This window comes from Rhinopithecus roxellana, chromosome 1 (genome assembly GCF_007565055.1).
Source record: "Rhinopithecus roxellana isolate Shanxi Qingling chromosome 1, ASM756505v1, whole genome shotgun sequence".
Classification (NCBI taxonomy): domain Eukaryota; kingdom Metazoa; phylum Chordata; class Mammalia; order Primates; family Cercopithecidae; genus Rhinopithecus; species Rhinopithecus roxellana.
Window position 1 is genome coordinate 75,041,003 of NC_044549.1, and position 14,766 is coordinate 75,055,768.

The window sequence follows — 14,766 nt, forward strand, 5'->3', positions numbered from 1 at the left end:
TGAGCTGTGGCCCCCAACTGAACCCAAATTCATAATTTGAAGCTCTAACCCCTGATGTGACTGTATGTGGAGAGAGGTTCTGTAGAAAGGTAACTAAGGTTAAACGAGGTCCTGGGGGTGGAGCCCTGATCTGATGGGATTAGTGTCCTTATACTACAAGAGGCACCAGAGAGGGCTGGCTCCTCCCGCCCCCAGGACACAGAGAGGCAAGGCTGCCTGCAAGCCCAGAAGACAGCCTTGCTGGAAACTGAAGGGGCAACATTTTGATTTTGGACTTGCCAGCCTCCAGCACAGTGAGAAGCACACTTGTGTTATTTGAGCCATCCAGCCTATGGTACTGTCTCATGGCAGCTGGAGCCGACTGGGGCTTCGGCAGCTTTCAGGCCCAGGCTGTGGGGCAGCGGCAGGACCCCTGACCCTAGGGCAGCCCTTTCCTGTGTTGCCAGCTGAACCAGGAACAAAGAGCTCATTCTTCCCAAGGTTGTGTCTGACCTAGAATAAACCAGCACCAAAACCAGAGTGAATACAGGCCCTGAGTGTCCAACCTGGGTTGCCAGCAGCACCTGGGCCCAATTCAGTGAGAAACTTTCCTCATCTTGCCCTTAGGGCCATGTCTGGACAACCTCCCTTCTCTGGGGTGAAGACTGGGACAGACCTGGCTTTGGGTCCTCCCTGAGCAGGGGAAGGAACCTGCAGTCAGCACCATTCTGTTCTGCTGTGCTGTTCCTTTCCTCACTTTCTGTGTGTAGGTGTTTTCATGATTCATACTGCAGATCCGTATGTCTGTAAAACCCACATCCCTGAGCGTCGGTGATTTCTGGAATCCCACCCAGCGCAGTTACCCAACAGCCCTCACCAGGTCCTCTCCCCTCTTCCTCCTCCCAAAGAGGACCAGAGAGGACACATGGGACCCAGATCCTGCCCTACACACACCCATGTTAGGAGGGGACCTTTGGTGGGAGAAGGGGGACAGCTGTGATCCCAGCTCTGCAGCAAGATACGTCTGTGTGGCCCTCAGCAGAGGGCTGGTAGAGGGTTCCTTTTGGGGATGATGGAAACATTTTGGAACTGATTGTGGCATTGTTGCACAACTTGGTGACTATATTAAAACCCACTGAATAATATAAAATATATAAAAATAATATAAAAAATAAAAAAATAAACCCCCACTGAATAATAAAACCCAGCTGTGTGCTGGGCCACTACCCCTGAGAGCCAGGCCCTAACTGCCCAGCCTGGGCTGCTATGGGCAGAAGTCTGTGCTTCCTAAGTGTCCGTAGTCACACAACGCAGTGACAAAGGCACCCTCCAGCCAGGTGCCCCTGCCTGTGAACAGTTAGGAATTCCAACTTCTCCTGAGCCCGTATCTGCCTAGCAGTGTTCTAAAGGCATTAATACTTCTCTTATTCATTCTCACAACAGCCTTGTGAGGCCGTCAAGATTCCCACTGAACAAATGAGGAAACTGAGGCCTGGGAGAGGACTGCCCCATGTACTGAGCAGAGGATGGTGGGGTGGCTTTGGTCTGGGAAGTCTGCCCCCAGCCCTGCCCGCCCCTGTCAGGCTCAGCTGCCACAGCCTTCGCCCGAGCAGGGTAGGGACGTGAGGTATCACCAGCACGCCCTCCTTGCAGCTGCATCCCAGCTCGTGGCTGTGTGGATTGTAGCCTCAGCCTCCCCTTTACCAGTGGGGGTGGGAGGGGCTTTCCCTGGTGCCAGGAAAGTTTGTCCTAGGCTGCCATGGTGCCATGCTGCCCTCCTGCTCAGCTGCCTCTGCCATCAGGCCCCGCCAGGCCTTGCTAGCTGGCAGGTCAGGCCACACCAGCCTCCAGTCAGGCCTCAGGCACCGTCTTGACTTCCTGTACTGCCTGAGCAGGGGCTGAGGGAGAAATGACAAATTTGTCAGGCTCCTATGAAGGCCCAGTGATGGCTTCCAGCACACTCCACACCAAGCACGCCCTACACTAAGCCTTCTCACCAAAAAGGAGGCAGAGTTTCAGGAGCTCACCATGGCTTGGGATCCCTGAATGTCCCAGCTTCCTGTGGCCTTGATGTCCCAGGACTGGGTCTGGGTGACTGGATCAGGGGTCTTGCCTCTCCTCCCTCATCCTGCCCAGGCCCTGGCACCTGCTACCCAGGCTCTTGTCCTCTCCTTCACAAGCCATGTGGGCCTGGGAGAGGCCGGGCAGGCTGGGGGTGAAGGCAGCTGCCGCTCCTGTCCCTCTGCTTTGGGTTAACCAGGGCCTCTCAGGTCCTTGGGGCATGGCTAGCCAGTGTAGATGGGCTCACCAGGCTGTAGGCTGGGCCTGTGCCTATGGCTCAGGTGTCCTTATCCCAGTATTTGTCTCTAGATTCTCTGCAGGGGCCTGTGGGCTCTGGAGACGCACTGGACCTGCGCCCTGGGCTGTTCCCATCATCCTGTGCGACCAGGGCCCTTCTAGGGAGCCTATTGCATGATTCTCTTTTGAGGGCCCCAGGGGCAGTAGGGTACAGAAGGTGGAATCTCTAGACTCACAGAGACCCAGGTCCCAATCCCAGGTCTGCCCTCAACACACTGGTGAACAGACATTAGCCCAGGGCACCTCCCTGGGACCCAACCACGTCCCCCATGCCTGCTCCCTCTGAAATTGGTGTTAAGGGAAACACAGGCACAGCCCCCAGCACTGCCAGACCTGGCTGGGTAGCTAAGTGGTGGGGGCAGTTGCCTCACCTCGGCTTTGACAGGTTTTTTCTCTCCAGACTGTCAGGAGGACAGGTGGACAGGTCCACAAATGTGTCTCATCCTTGCAACAACTCTGAGGATTTCCTGGGGACCCCACCAGTGGCCGGGGCACCCAGCCCTCCTCCCCCAGCACTAGTTTGTTCTTGGCCAGTACAAGGTTTTGCAGAGCTGGCCTTAGAAGCAGGGCTGACCCCAGCTGAGCCCAAGCAGCAGGCGGAGAAACCGGCAGTGTGAGGGCAGTCACCTAGCAACAGCAGAGCAGGACGGGGCTGGAGCTGGGGACTGCAGAATTCTGTGTCTGACATCAGACGCTCCTGGGCCAGTTGTCATATGGAGTCCCAGGCCCCAGTGGCAAGACCCAGAAATCTGCATTTTAACAAGTTGAGGGGGACAGTTGACCTCTCATGCCATCCTGAGGGTCCCTTTTCCCCCAGGACGAAGGCTGCCCTGTCTCTGCTTCTCTGAGATGCCTAGTTAAGAGGGTCTGACAAGGATGAGGGACAATAAGCAAGTGAACCTCTCTACCCCAAGAGACCTGACTGCAAGGCTGTGGGGACTTGGGGGAGGTGGGGCAGCCCTGAGAGTGCCCGGTCAGATTCCACACCGAGGCAGTTCCCCAGGCCCCTCAGGGCCGGGCAGACTGAGGTCACAATGAGGGATGTGGGTCTCAGCCTCTCAGCTAGAAGGCAGGTTGCAGTCAAATGTCAGCTGGTGATGAATGGGAGGCAGTGATAGTTCTGGAGGTTGAGGGCAGTTGCAGGTGATTCCAAGGGGACTTGGGACACCAAGGTCCTGTCCCAGGGCCAAGGACACCAGCCTCCCTAGCGCACCCTCTACCCTTCTTCCCCAGAACCCACACTGGCTGCAAACACATCAAAGAAGAAAACATTTCAGGGCCAATTCATTTTTCTCAAAACATATATTTACCCCTCCCCTCAGTACATCTTTGAGCACCTTTCCCAGAATCTCAGGAAGGTATAGACCCCCGCCCCACACTTCGTACCCGCCCTAGGCCTTGGTGATGAGGCCCTTCACAGCTTGTGCAATGGCATCCTTGTCAATACCGAACATCTTCAGCAGCTCAGCTGGCTTCCCACTTCTTGGTACCCGGTTAACTGCCAGGTGGGTGACAGTGATGCCAGGCTCGCCCACCACTGCACTGGACACAGCCTCACCAATGCCACCTAGAAATGAAAGGAGGGGAGTCAGAAGACGAGGCCTCAGGGTGAGCAGTGGTGGGCCCAGCCCTCTCTGTCAGCCTTAGTCAAGGATGGAGGAGGCTGCATACGCACTGCCTTTCTCCACCTGCAGCCACGAGCCCATCACATAACTCATTGTTTTTATTGTTTTAAAGAGTCGGGTTTCACTATGTTGCCCAGGCTGGTCTCCAACTCCTGAGCTTAAGAAATCTGCCATCCTCAGCCTCCCAAACTGCTGGGATTACAGGCGTGAGCCACCACACTCAACCCAAAACTATTTTTATAGGCCCAAACGTGGCCTCTAAATGTTTGTTTCAAACACCATCCTCTGGCCAGCAACCGTCCATAGTCTGATTATCTACATTTGACCCCAGAATCAAAGCCCATCTCTCCCACTGGGTCCTCCTCCTTAGAGAGGCTGGTGTGTACTTAGGGAGCCTGCTGTGTGAAGGACTCACCACTACCTTGGGGACACCACCACCATTTAGCAGCGAGGCTGGAATCCTCGCCAGCTTCCTGGGCAGCAGGAGCTCCACAGAGCTCACCAGCAGCTGTGCGTTAGCTGGGTCTCCAGGCCAAGTCTGAGGCCTGTTAAGAGACCACGTCCCAGCTGCTCTGAGGGACAGCTCTGGGGGTTCTGGGCCACAGCTGCCCTCCTGGGGCTCAGACAGAAGAGGCACGTCCAATGCTCGGGCTCTCTGGCCCTGCCCCTTGCCCAGCTTGCCTGCCCCAGGCCTCCTTACCTTCGTAATAATGGTCCTCCACGGTGAGGATCCTGCCCTTGGTGGCACGAGCGCTGTCGAGAATGAGTTTTCTGTCCAGGGGCTTGATGGTGAAGGGGTCCAGCACGCGGATGTTGATCTTTTCTGTGAGGGAGAGCATACAACATGGCTGAGGGGAGGGCTGGGCACCACCGTCTGCCCTGGTGGGGGCCTGGTGGGACATCCTGAGGACTGCGTTTAGCTAAGAGCTCAGCCTGTGGGCCTGTCCCTGTCCCAGGGAGAACCACTTGCCATCTTGTTCCCATGGCTGAGCTTATGCCTGCCAACCCCCTGCACTGGGGCATCTGGTCCAGCTGCGTTGCCTGCAGTATCCAAGAACCCGGAGTGGAGTGTGCAGGCCCTGAGCGCCTTCCCTCATCCTCCCACAACCTTGAAGACAAAGGGAATGCGAGAGGAAACACTCCAGGTATCTGGCCTGACAGAAGGTGAGGGCTGATGTGGTGATGTGGGGGAGCTGCAGCCAGCAGAGTGATCAGAGGCCCAGGTGCGGCCCCAGCAGCAGAAGCACCTTCTCAGAAGGACAAACCCAAGCCTGCCAGGCCCTGCTTAAAGCTCACCCCAGTGGATCTCCCCCTGCCTGGGGATGGGGTCCCCTGGCTCCTCCAGCCCCATCTTGCTCCTGCCTGGCCCTGCTCTGGCCTCCCTTTACTCCCCTCTCTACTAATCAATTCCTACCCACTCTGAGGCCACTTTCTGGAAGATGCCACACCTGTCCCCTCTTTCGTGCTAAAACATGACATCTGTTGTGTGATTCTATTGCAGGAGAGGCCAATGCCTGTCTCCCCTACAAACCACTAGCCAACACTGTGAGCTCGCAGTAATAATAGAATACCAAGTCACATGCATGTAACCCTCAGGACAACCCTGCGGGGAAGGGGCTAGCATCTCCATTTTCAGATGGGAAAACAGGCATGGTGATAGGTAGGGAATAACTTCCTTAATTAGTGCCTGGCTGAGTGATTCCAGCCCTGCGGGCAGGCTCCAGGCCACTGCTCTGACCACCGTGCTGGGGGATCTCACCTTTAGAGTCATAGGGTAGGGATTGTGAGCACTGCAGTCCCAGGACTTAGCATCATGCCAGACAGAACAAGTGCTCAAAGGATGGCTTTAATTACCATCATCATTTAATTAAATGAAATTCTTTCTCTTTAGCTGTGAGCTCTTCAAGAAAGAAAGAACCCCAAGACCTGGCATGCAGTGGCCATTCAGTGGATGACTTTGGAGGCCCCTTCTCACCTTTCTTCAGCAGCTCGGCGGCAGCCAAGGCCTCGTGCAGGGTCACCCCAGCCCCGATCACGGTCACCTGGTCATCTTTGCTCTTCAGGACCACCTGAGGGTGACACAGAGGGCAAGTGAGGCTCAGGGCCTCAGGGCAGGCTGGGCCCTGACTGCTGGGAGTCACAGCAGGGAGGGTCCAGGCAGCTCTGTGGACTCCTGGGGCATGTGAGACACTGACCTTGGCTTGTCCGACCTGGAAGTCCTCATTGTTGTTATAGATGATAGCATTTTCTGGGCGGCTGGTCCGGATGAAGCAGATACCCTGAGACGGAAACAGATAAACTGAGGATACAGGATGTGACACACCCAACCTCAGAGACGAGGTCTTTCTAGAGAGGCCATCCCTGCCCATGGGAGTGTCAGTCACTGCATCCTGGCTGCTCCAGCAGGGAAAAGGGTCTTGCTTGCCCTCTGCCGCCCGCACCCCACTTGAACACTCTAACTGCCCGCCACCTCGCAGCCCCAGGCTGAAGGCAACTTTCCACCAGGTAAACTGGCTGCAGGTGGGCTACTCCTGCAGAGTGCACCAGGCAGAGGGGCAGGAACCATGTACACTGTGTCTATGGAGTGCAGCTCCAGGCCTGGACCACAGGGCTCAGCTCATCCTTGCCTGTCTTGGAGAACCCAACTCAGGAGGGTGGGCAGGTGTCAACCGCTGGACTGGCCAGGGCTGCCAGGATTCTCAGCGGAGACAGACTGTGGCAATCAGCTGACAATGTCTGCCACGTGGCAGTAAGTGCGGCATGTATTTCATTTTTTCTTGTCTAACTTCCACAAGCTACACAAACACCAGGGGCAAGGTCAGGAAACACCCCCTGGGGCAGCGAGTGACCAGCTCTGGCCTCCTCTTCTGTTTCCCTCAGGAAGCGATAGCTGCCAGCAGGAGAAAGAACAGCCATGCGACCTACCTTTGTATTGGCGGCTAGTTCCACTGCCTTCTCTGTAGCAACGCCATCACTTGGGTAAAAGACCGTTGACATGGGGACTGATCGAAACATGGCCAGATCTTCCAGGGCCATCTGGGAGGGCCCGTCTTCCCCTGGGGTGTGGGGAAAGGATATGCGGAAATAAGACCCCCCCGTCCATGGGCTGGAATCCTCGCCCACCCTCCTCCCATACCTCCTGGTGCAAAAGTCGAGGGAGCTCCAGGTGTAAGTGCCCGGGCTAAACTCACCGATGGAAACGCCACAGTGGGAGCCACAGAGGTTGATGTTGCTCTCGGAGATGGCGGCCATGCGAATCTGGTCAAAGGCCCGTGTGAAGAAGGCTGCGAAAGTGCTGCAGAAGGGCACCGTCCTGTTGCGGGTGGCACAGCCCACCGCGATGCTCACCTAGGGGCAGGGGGGGCAGGGTCAGTCCAAAGGGGCAGGCAGAGGGTGGTCGGGGAGCCTAGGACCCCTTTCGTGGAGAAGGCCACAGTTTGTGTATAGATTGTCCATCCTTTCTGAGCTTCTGAATGTGTCCCCTACCACCTTCTTCTGCAGAGACCCCCTCCCCAGGGTCCAAAGGCAGTAGTCTCACGCCTGCTGAGGCTCCAGTCCCCAGATCACTCATCCAGAAGCAGCACTGAGTACAGTCATCAGTTCCAAACCAGCTGCCCCTCAAGGCTCCAAAATCTGCCAGCCAACACGAGGCCTCTTTCCCCAGTACCTGAGGCCTCCCCAGCCCCACACCCTGCAGAGCAGTCTCTGGAAACCAGAGATAATTTCAGGTCCAGTTGGAAGAACTCTGGAGATGCGAGTGCCCTCCAGAGAGACGAAGCTCCCTGTCTCTAGGGGCCTGCAAGCCAGGCTGGGCTCCTGGACCACCATGAGGAGATTTTTTGAAAAAGTGGACAAAACATTGTTCCTTACTTCACAACCTCAGTTCCTGACAAGGGGCTGCTTCCCCAGATAGGAACATGTCAGGGGCCCAGAGTTCCCTCATCTCTGCATCCCTCAGGGTGGCAGGGCCCAGAGCCGTGTGCATTACATGCGCTCAACAGACTCGGGCTGCTATACCCATCACAGCCCCACCTACTGGCCGGGCCTGCTCTCCACCTGGAAGAGACCCCATTCACCACCAGGCCTGGCCTGCACGCAGCTCCTCCTGAGAGCACCTGCAGTCCCATTCGGTTCCCCCACGTGCACACTTGTCCAGGACATTTGCACCTCGGCAGAACCTCCCAAACTGTGGCTACTCAAGGTCAGGGGTTAATGCTGGGTCCTGGCTTTTCTTATAGTCTCCCTGGGCTGGCCCACAGCAGGCACCTGGCCCTGCCAAAATGGTTGCCCCGCACCCCTCAGACCACAGCCTTCAGCCTTGGGTGGACCTGTCCCTGCCAGCCGACCCCGGCACCCACCATGTTCTGCTCAGCAATGTAGCACTCGATGAAGCGGTCCGGGTGCTCCTTTTTGAAGATCTCCGAGAAGGTGGAATTTTTGGTGTCTCCATCCAGGGCGATGATGCGGTCACTGGCATGGCCCAGCTTGGCCAGTGCCTGCCCGTAGGCCTTGCGGGTGGCTATCTGTGAGGAAGAGAGTGGGAAGCCTCTGGACCCCTCTGAGGGTGTGTGCACGCCTTAGAGGAGGATTAAAATGGGGCCAAAGGCCGGGTGTGGTGGCTCAAGCCTGTAATCCCAGCACGTTGGGAGGCCAAGACGAGCGGATCACAAGGTTAGGAGATCGAGACCATCCTGGCTAACATGCTGAAACCCCGTCTCTACTAAAAAATACAAAAAACTAGCTGGGCAAGGTGGCGGGCGCCTGTAGTCCCAGCTACCTGGGAGGCTGAGGCAGGAGAATGGCGTGAACCCGGGAGGCGGAGCTTGCAGTGAGACTAGATCGTGCCACTGCACTCCAGCCTGGGCGACAGAGCGAGACTCCATCTCAAAAAAAACAAAACGGGGCCGGGCGCGGTGGCTCAAGCCTGTAATCCCAGCACTTTGGGAGGCTGAGACGGGCGGATCACGAGGTCAGGAGATCGAGACCATCCTGGCTAACACGGTGAAACCCCGTCTCTACTAAAAAATACAAAAAACTAGCCGGGCGAGGTGGCGGGCGCCTGTAGTCCCAGCTACTCGGGAGGCTGAGGCAGGAGAATGGCGTAAACCCGGGAGGCGGAGCTTGCAGTGAGCTGAGATCCGGCCACTGCACTCCAGCCTGGGCCACAGAGCGAGACTCCGTTTCAAAAAAAAAAGAAAGAAAAAAAACAAAACGGGGCCAAAAACAGAAGCCCAAGAGCACAAGGTCCTGTGGAGACTTTGAACTGCTGAAAGGTTGCCAACGAGTATGGTCAATGTCTGGGAGCCCCTGGAGCGCCCCCTGCCCCTAGCCTGGCTGTGAAAGGTATAAGCTACAGAAGACACCCACCAGCCCCAACCTCCAGCCTGCTGCACCAGGTCTATGAACCTATTCCACTTTGCACGGAAACACAGAAGGCTTGGGAGTCAAGGCCAGGCACAGGCTGCATGGATGGGTTCCCTTGGGACAGAAACCTGGAGCAGGACAGCTCTGCCTAGCCTTGCTCAGGCCAAGGGTCCCTCGTGGACCAGCGATGCAAGGACTTGGGAGTGAGTCCTTGGCTTTGATCCCAGTTCTGTCAGTAGCTTGCTAAGTTTGCTAAGTGGACAACTCCCTTGCCCTGTCTGAGCCTCTGCAGGTCAACTCCAGAGCTGTCTGTCCTGCTGAGAGAAGTGACAGGAACACCTGAGGAATCACTCCTTGTCCTAAATGAGTCGCTCTCCTCCCTTTCCCAGCCCTCCAGAAGGCACATCTGGGCCACAGCCTTGGGGAACCTGAGAACTACAGGTCCAGAGAAAAGGGCCCCACTTTGTACCTTGTCCCCAACTTTGTAGCTGGGCAAGCTGGGCATGCGGATATTGGCAATGTCCACTGAGGGGGCGTCCTCCTGTGGGGGGGTTGCCAGGATCTTCTTTTTGCTCTGGATCTGGCTGTAGATCTCCTGGATGATCTGCTCAGCCATGTTTTTGGGGAGGGGCTTCCCATGCCAAGACTCCTTATCTTCTACCCCTGCAAGCCCAACATGGGAGGACAGAGGAATGTGTAAGACAGAAGCTCCCAGAGGGCCAGGAGGCTGCCCCAGGAGCCTGGCCCTCCACCTGCCGAGGGCAAGGGAGGAATGGCATCATCCCAGACAGGAGGAGCCCAGCCAGGCACGGGGGCCAGGAAAGGAGGGTCGCAGTGAATAGGATAGACTCCCGTGCGCCCACCACTCACTGTCTACTGCCTGGTCCTCCCGGAACTCGCAGCTGAGCGGGAAAGGAGGGGCCAGACGTGGGCAGGTGTGTGTTTCTGGGCCTGCTGCCCCATCCCTTCACCAATGTGTCCCTTCTCTTCCTCCCCGCAACTCTACCCACAGGGTGTCACACAGAGGTGGTGTCTGCTGCAGAAATACTCAGTTTGTCGACTGGGTTGGAAGGGACCCTGGCCATCAGAAGGGGAACCCAAGGCCAGAACAAGGCTTCCAGGGTCACCCGATGCATCTGTGAGCAGCAGAGGGGTCTCCAAGCACCCAGGCTTGCCCACCCATGGCGCCTTATTGTGTGGGGCCAGCAAGGCTGAATATCCCTCTCCCTGGAGGTCACCTCAGTAGTCACTAGAGTCTGGCCAGAGCGAAGAACAGACTGACCTCTCAGCACCCAGCAGCCCCCCAGAAGCTGCAAGTGGTCCAGAACCTGCCCAGTATTATTAACACCTGAGGGCAGTGCCAGGCAGCAGCACCAAAGCCATGACAATATCCCAGAGCCCTATCCTCGACATCCACCTCCTCCCAGACACCACCCAGCACCGCCAAACCCCCACTCAGAACGTCCTCATATACCTGAGTCTACACGGGCAGAACAAGCCACAACCCCTGAGAGCAGGCAAGTGGACAGCCAGGGGCATCTGTGAGGGAATCAGCCCCCCTCGTGCCATAGACTTCCTCTGTCCCGGGGCAAGTCCCTGACCACTTGTAGCCTCATTTTCCCATCTTTAAAATGGGTGAGGGCCATCCCAGGCCTAGGAATCTGAAGCCCACACCTGGGTGCCAAGGAGTGACTTACGCCTGTCTCATTCTCTGGCCTGGGGCAGAAGCCAGGTTCCAAACCCCTCAAGGTTCTCAGCCCACACAGGCCTTGTTCAGAGCCTGCCATTGCTTGAGGCGCACCCCACTCACCACCTGGAGGGAACAGGTCTCTCCAGGCCCTGCCCAGCTCTGTGTTGGCTCTTCAGCTGGAGCATGTGGTTGCAGCTGGCAGAGTGTACAGCGCTGCGGCTCTGAAAGGTACCAGTCAGGGTGGGGCACGGGGGCTGCCTCACTCCATGACCTTCCTCTCACCCACATACCCTCCAAGTCCCTCCTCTCCTCCTGCCTGTACATGCCCCCACTGGCAGAGGCCAGACAGATCCGAGTTCAAATCCTGACTTAGCCACGGGGGGGGGGGTCACTGAGTCATAGCGTCTCCCGCTCCCCTTCCCTGGAGCCTGGTGCAATCAGTGTGCAGCAAGGGCTAGTGTTTCCCTGGATGTGAGGGTCAGAGCTACGTAGCCACAGGGTCCGGGACAGGGGTGAAGGTGGGGAAGGCGGCTCATGCATACTGACCCGTTATCCCTCGGCCCTTGAAGGTCTTGGCAATGATGGCTGTTGGCTGGTGCTTGGCCTGGCCAAAGGCCTTGCACAGCTCCTCCACGCTGTGTCCATCCACGATGATAGCATGCCAACTGGGGATGGGGGAGCAGAGAGTGAGGGGCAATTCCCAGGGGCCACAGCACTGAGGAGCCTCCCAGGGAAAGGTCTGCCTTGGCTCCACCCCACAACTGCGGCCTCAGCTGGAGTAGTAGAAAGCTTGCAACATTCTGGTTTCCAGTTTGTGTTTTTTAATCCTTTTCTTTTTCACATTATTTTTACTCCTTTTGTTTGCCTCTGAACAGGTTTTCTTCTTCTTCCTAAGTAATCCAGAGCTCAGTTCCTTTATTGTCTCTTCCATTCCTGATCCGCTCATTTCCTACTGAAAGCTGTTCTGGGGTCAGCACACTGGATTTGGAATCTGTCTGCTATTAGATTCTTGATGAATTTTTTTGGCCCAATTTTTATTTGGGGGAACACATTGATCATAGATGCTGGATGTGGTGCTGGAAACTTTTGAAATGAACCATGTTGTCAAATATACAGGAAGGAACCGGGGCAGAGCAGGCTTTCTCTTGAAAAGCTATCCTTTTGGGGACTCTTTTTGGCATAATAATAATAAAAATAGCACCGCTGAAACTGAGTGCCATGCCAAGCACTGCCCATTGAAGCCTCACCAGGCCACGTCTGGGTGCTGAGTTGGCCCCATTTTACAATGAGCTGAGACACTGAAAGTGGAGTAACTTGACCCACGCCACAAAGCAAGTTAGCAGTAGAGCCAGGACTTTAGCAATCTGGCTTGAATCACAAGTTTATGGACACAGGTCCTAGGGGTGCTGCTGGGTTGTACTCTGAGTCCCCAGATCGATGTGGCCTGAGGACCCTGTGGCTCAGGTTTCTCGTCTGTCCAACAGAGATTATTTCCTCCCTTCCTCCTCTCCCTTCCTGAGGTCGGTCAGTCAGGGAACACAGGCCTGCGTCTGCTGTGCTACTGCAAGGTAACCCCAAGCATCCTGTTACTTAGTGTAGTCACAGGCACGGGCTCATCTGCAAAACGCAGCCCTGGAGGCTTGACCTGAGTCCCAAAGCCTTGCACAGCACCTGCCCTGTTCCCTTCCCTCCACAGCCTCCTCAGCCAATGCTGGGCCCCTGTGCAGAGCAGCTTGTGTTTGGGGACACAGGTGGAGGCTTTGAGGTAGGACCCCTCTGGCTGACACCCATGCAGACTGACCTCCCTGCTTTGTGCCCTTTGACCCTGAATGTGTAACCAATCAAGGACGAAGGGAGGCATCTGGAAACCCTCTCTCCCATTTCACTAGGAGCCTGTTCCTCCTCCCCAGGCTGGCTGGGGCTGGGCACGGGATGTGGCCACCAAACTGAGGTTCAAACCTCTCCGCAGCTATATGTCCTTTAGCTTTACCGAGTGAGCCCCCATCCCTCAAGAACCTTCCTTCCTCAAGAACAAAGTGAGTCAATGTGAGATGGTGTGTGGAAGCTCTGAGAACCACCATGCCATAACCACGGAAACAAGGAAACTCACTTAAAACTGGGCCTGGCCCACATATCCACGGTGGTAGCCTGAGTCACTAAGTCCAAATGCCTAGAGTTTGAAATTGTGAGTCAAATGCTAAAGAAAGGGACCTTTAGATGGGGCTTAAGGTCCCAGCTTCAGCTCCTGCACCTGCAAAGCTGTGATCACACTCAGGCCACAGCCTTGTACGTACCCGAAGGCCTCGCACCGCTTCTGGTAGATGTCCATCTGGTGCTGCAGCGGGGCTGGGTCACTCTGGCCCAGGCGATTGATGTCTAGAATGGCCACGAGGTTGTCCAGCTTATAGATGCTGGCAAAGGCCATGGCCTCCCATACGGAGCCCTCTGACAGTTCCCCGTCTCCCAGCAAGCAATAGACTCGGTAACTGTGGACAGAAAGTGAATCAGGCCAGTCCCTTTCACCTGGACCCAGCTGGCTCCCACCCCCATCCATTCAAGGAGCCTGCACTCTGGGTAAAGGAGCAGCCATGCATGGATATGCAGAACAGACGGCATTTACACTCAAGGGGCAACAGTGTCACCAGGTCCCTGCAGCCCACCACAAGCCACACCCCAAGAAGGAAGCCGTCAGGAGCTCAGGAAGAAGTACTGATTGTTAAGAAACAGAGGTCTAGGACAACAGGGATCTGGCTAACAAAATCAAGAAAAACAGGGGTTGTTGGAACGAGAGGAAAGTGAGGAAGAGTGGGTGAAGAGGCTTGAGCCACCTGCTGCAGGGGACGGACCCCGCTGTGAACCAGAGGTTGGAGGAGGCCTTGGGACTGGCTGGGTGGGCCAGTGGCAAAGGGGAACCTTGGGAACCAAGCTCTGCTTCTGCCTGGAGGAGGGAGCTGGGCCGGGGAGGCCTGAGGCACTCTAGGCAACACCCTGGAGCAAGAGGGCTCAGGCGGAGGCTGGAGCATGGAGGGCCCTTGAGGACCAGGTGCTTCATGGGACAGGCTCTCCCCAAGCTTCCAAGACTGGCTCTTGACCCCAAGATTGAAGCTGGGCCTGGCCCTGTCTCTACCACCGGGGCCCTCTCCTCCCTTCAACACAGGCAACCATGATCTTTTCAAGACAGTGAGACATGTTAAAAAGAACATTGAACTTGGGATAAATTACCCAGCAAACAGAACTTTCCCGGGCCCCAGGGGAGGGTGGGCGAGGGGGTGAGGCTAGAGGAAGGGAGACCAGTTCAGGGACTCTGAGCCCAGCCTGGGAGATATGAGGGGATGTGGGTAGCAGAGGGATGGCAGCAATAGACACAGAACTTGTTTGAAGGTCGTGCTGTCAGGAAGTTGCTGATCTAGGATTCAAACACAGGTCTGACTATAGCCTAGACTGTCCACTCCTTGCAGTGTAGGCATGCACGTAGGGTGAGGAGTGGTGGGACTTGGGGACCTCCCCTTACCCTGCCCAGTGTCTAGCTGTGTAGCCCCAGGAAATGAGGCTGGTGCCTGGTTGGGCTCAGAGGAGACATGGCTGCCCTCCTGCTACTACAGGAAAAGGCCCTCAACCCGGCTGCATGCTCAGCAGTCCAAGCCTCCAGGCCTCCCTGCTGCAGGGTGAAGGCAGGGGCAGCCGGAAGAGGCTGGGACAGCCAGCCACGGAGCTGTCAGCATGACTCAGCACTTCCACGTGCCAGCAGGC

At 56.5% G+C, this 14,766-nt stretch overlaps 1 protein-coding gene across 2 annotated transcripts in view; it reads right to left on the reverse strand.

Moving 5' to 3' along the window:
* Nucleotides 1-2,711: 2,711 nt before the first annotated feature.
* Nucleotides 2,712-14,766, reverse strand: part of TKT (transketolase) — a 31,846-nt gene continuing 19,791 nt past the window's right edge. Inside the window, exons 5-15 of one of the 2 annotated variants that reach the window (XM_010376195.2) lie at nucleotides 13,311-13,502; nucleotides 11,563-11,681; nucleotides 9,796-9,989; nucleotides 8,321-8,485; nucleotides 7,154-7,310; nucleotides 6,888-7,018; nucleotides 6,158-6,241; nucleotides 5,938-6,031; nucleotides 4,663-4,785; nucleotides 3,724-3,904; nucleotides 2,712-3,582 (exon numbers count right to left, since the gene is read on the reverse strand). In XM_010376195.2, the coding sequence (XP_010374497.2) occupies nucleotides 3,729-3,904; nucleotides 4,663-4,785; nucleotides 5,938-6,031; nucleotides 6,158-6,241; nucleotides 6,888-7,018; nucleotides 7,154-7,310; nucleotides 8,321-8,485; nucleotides 9,796-9,989; nucleotides 11,563-11,681; nucleotides 13,311-13,502 (1,435 nt within the window). In that variant the 3' untranslated portion in view covers nucleotides 2,712-3,582; nucleotides 3,724-3,728. Of the gene's footprint in view, nucleotides 3,583-3,620; nucleotides 3,905-4,662; nucleotides 4,786-5,937; nucleotides 6,032-6,157; nucleotides 6,242-6,887; nucleotides 7,019-7,153; nucleotides 7,311-8,320; nucleotides 8,486-9,795; nucleotides 9,990-11,562; nucleotides 11,682-13,310; nucleotides 13,503-14,766 lie in introns of those variants that run through there. The other variant, XM_010376194.2, reaches the window with a different exon arrangement.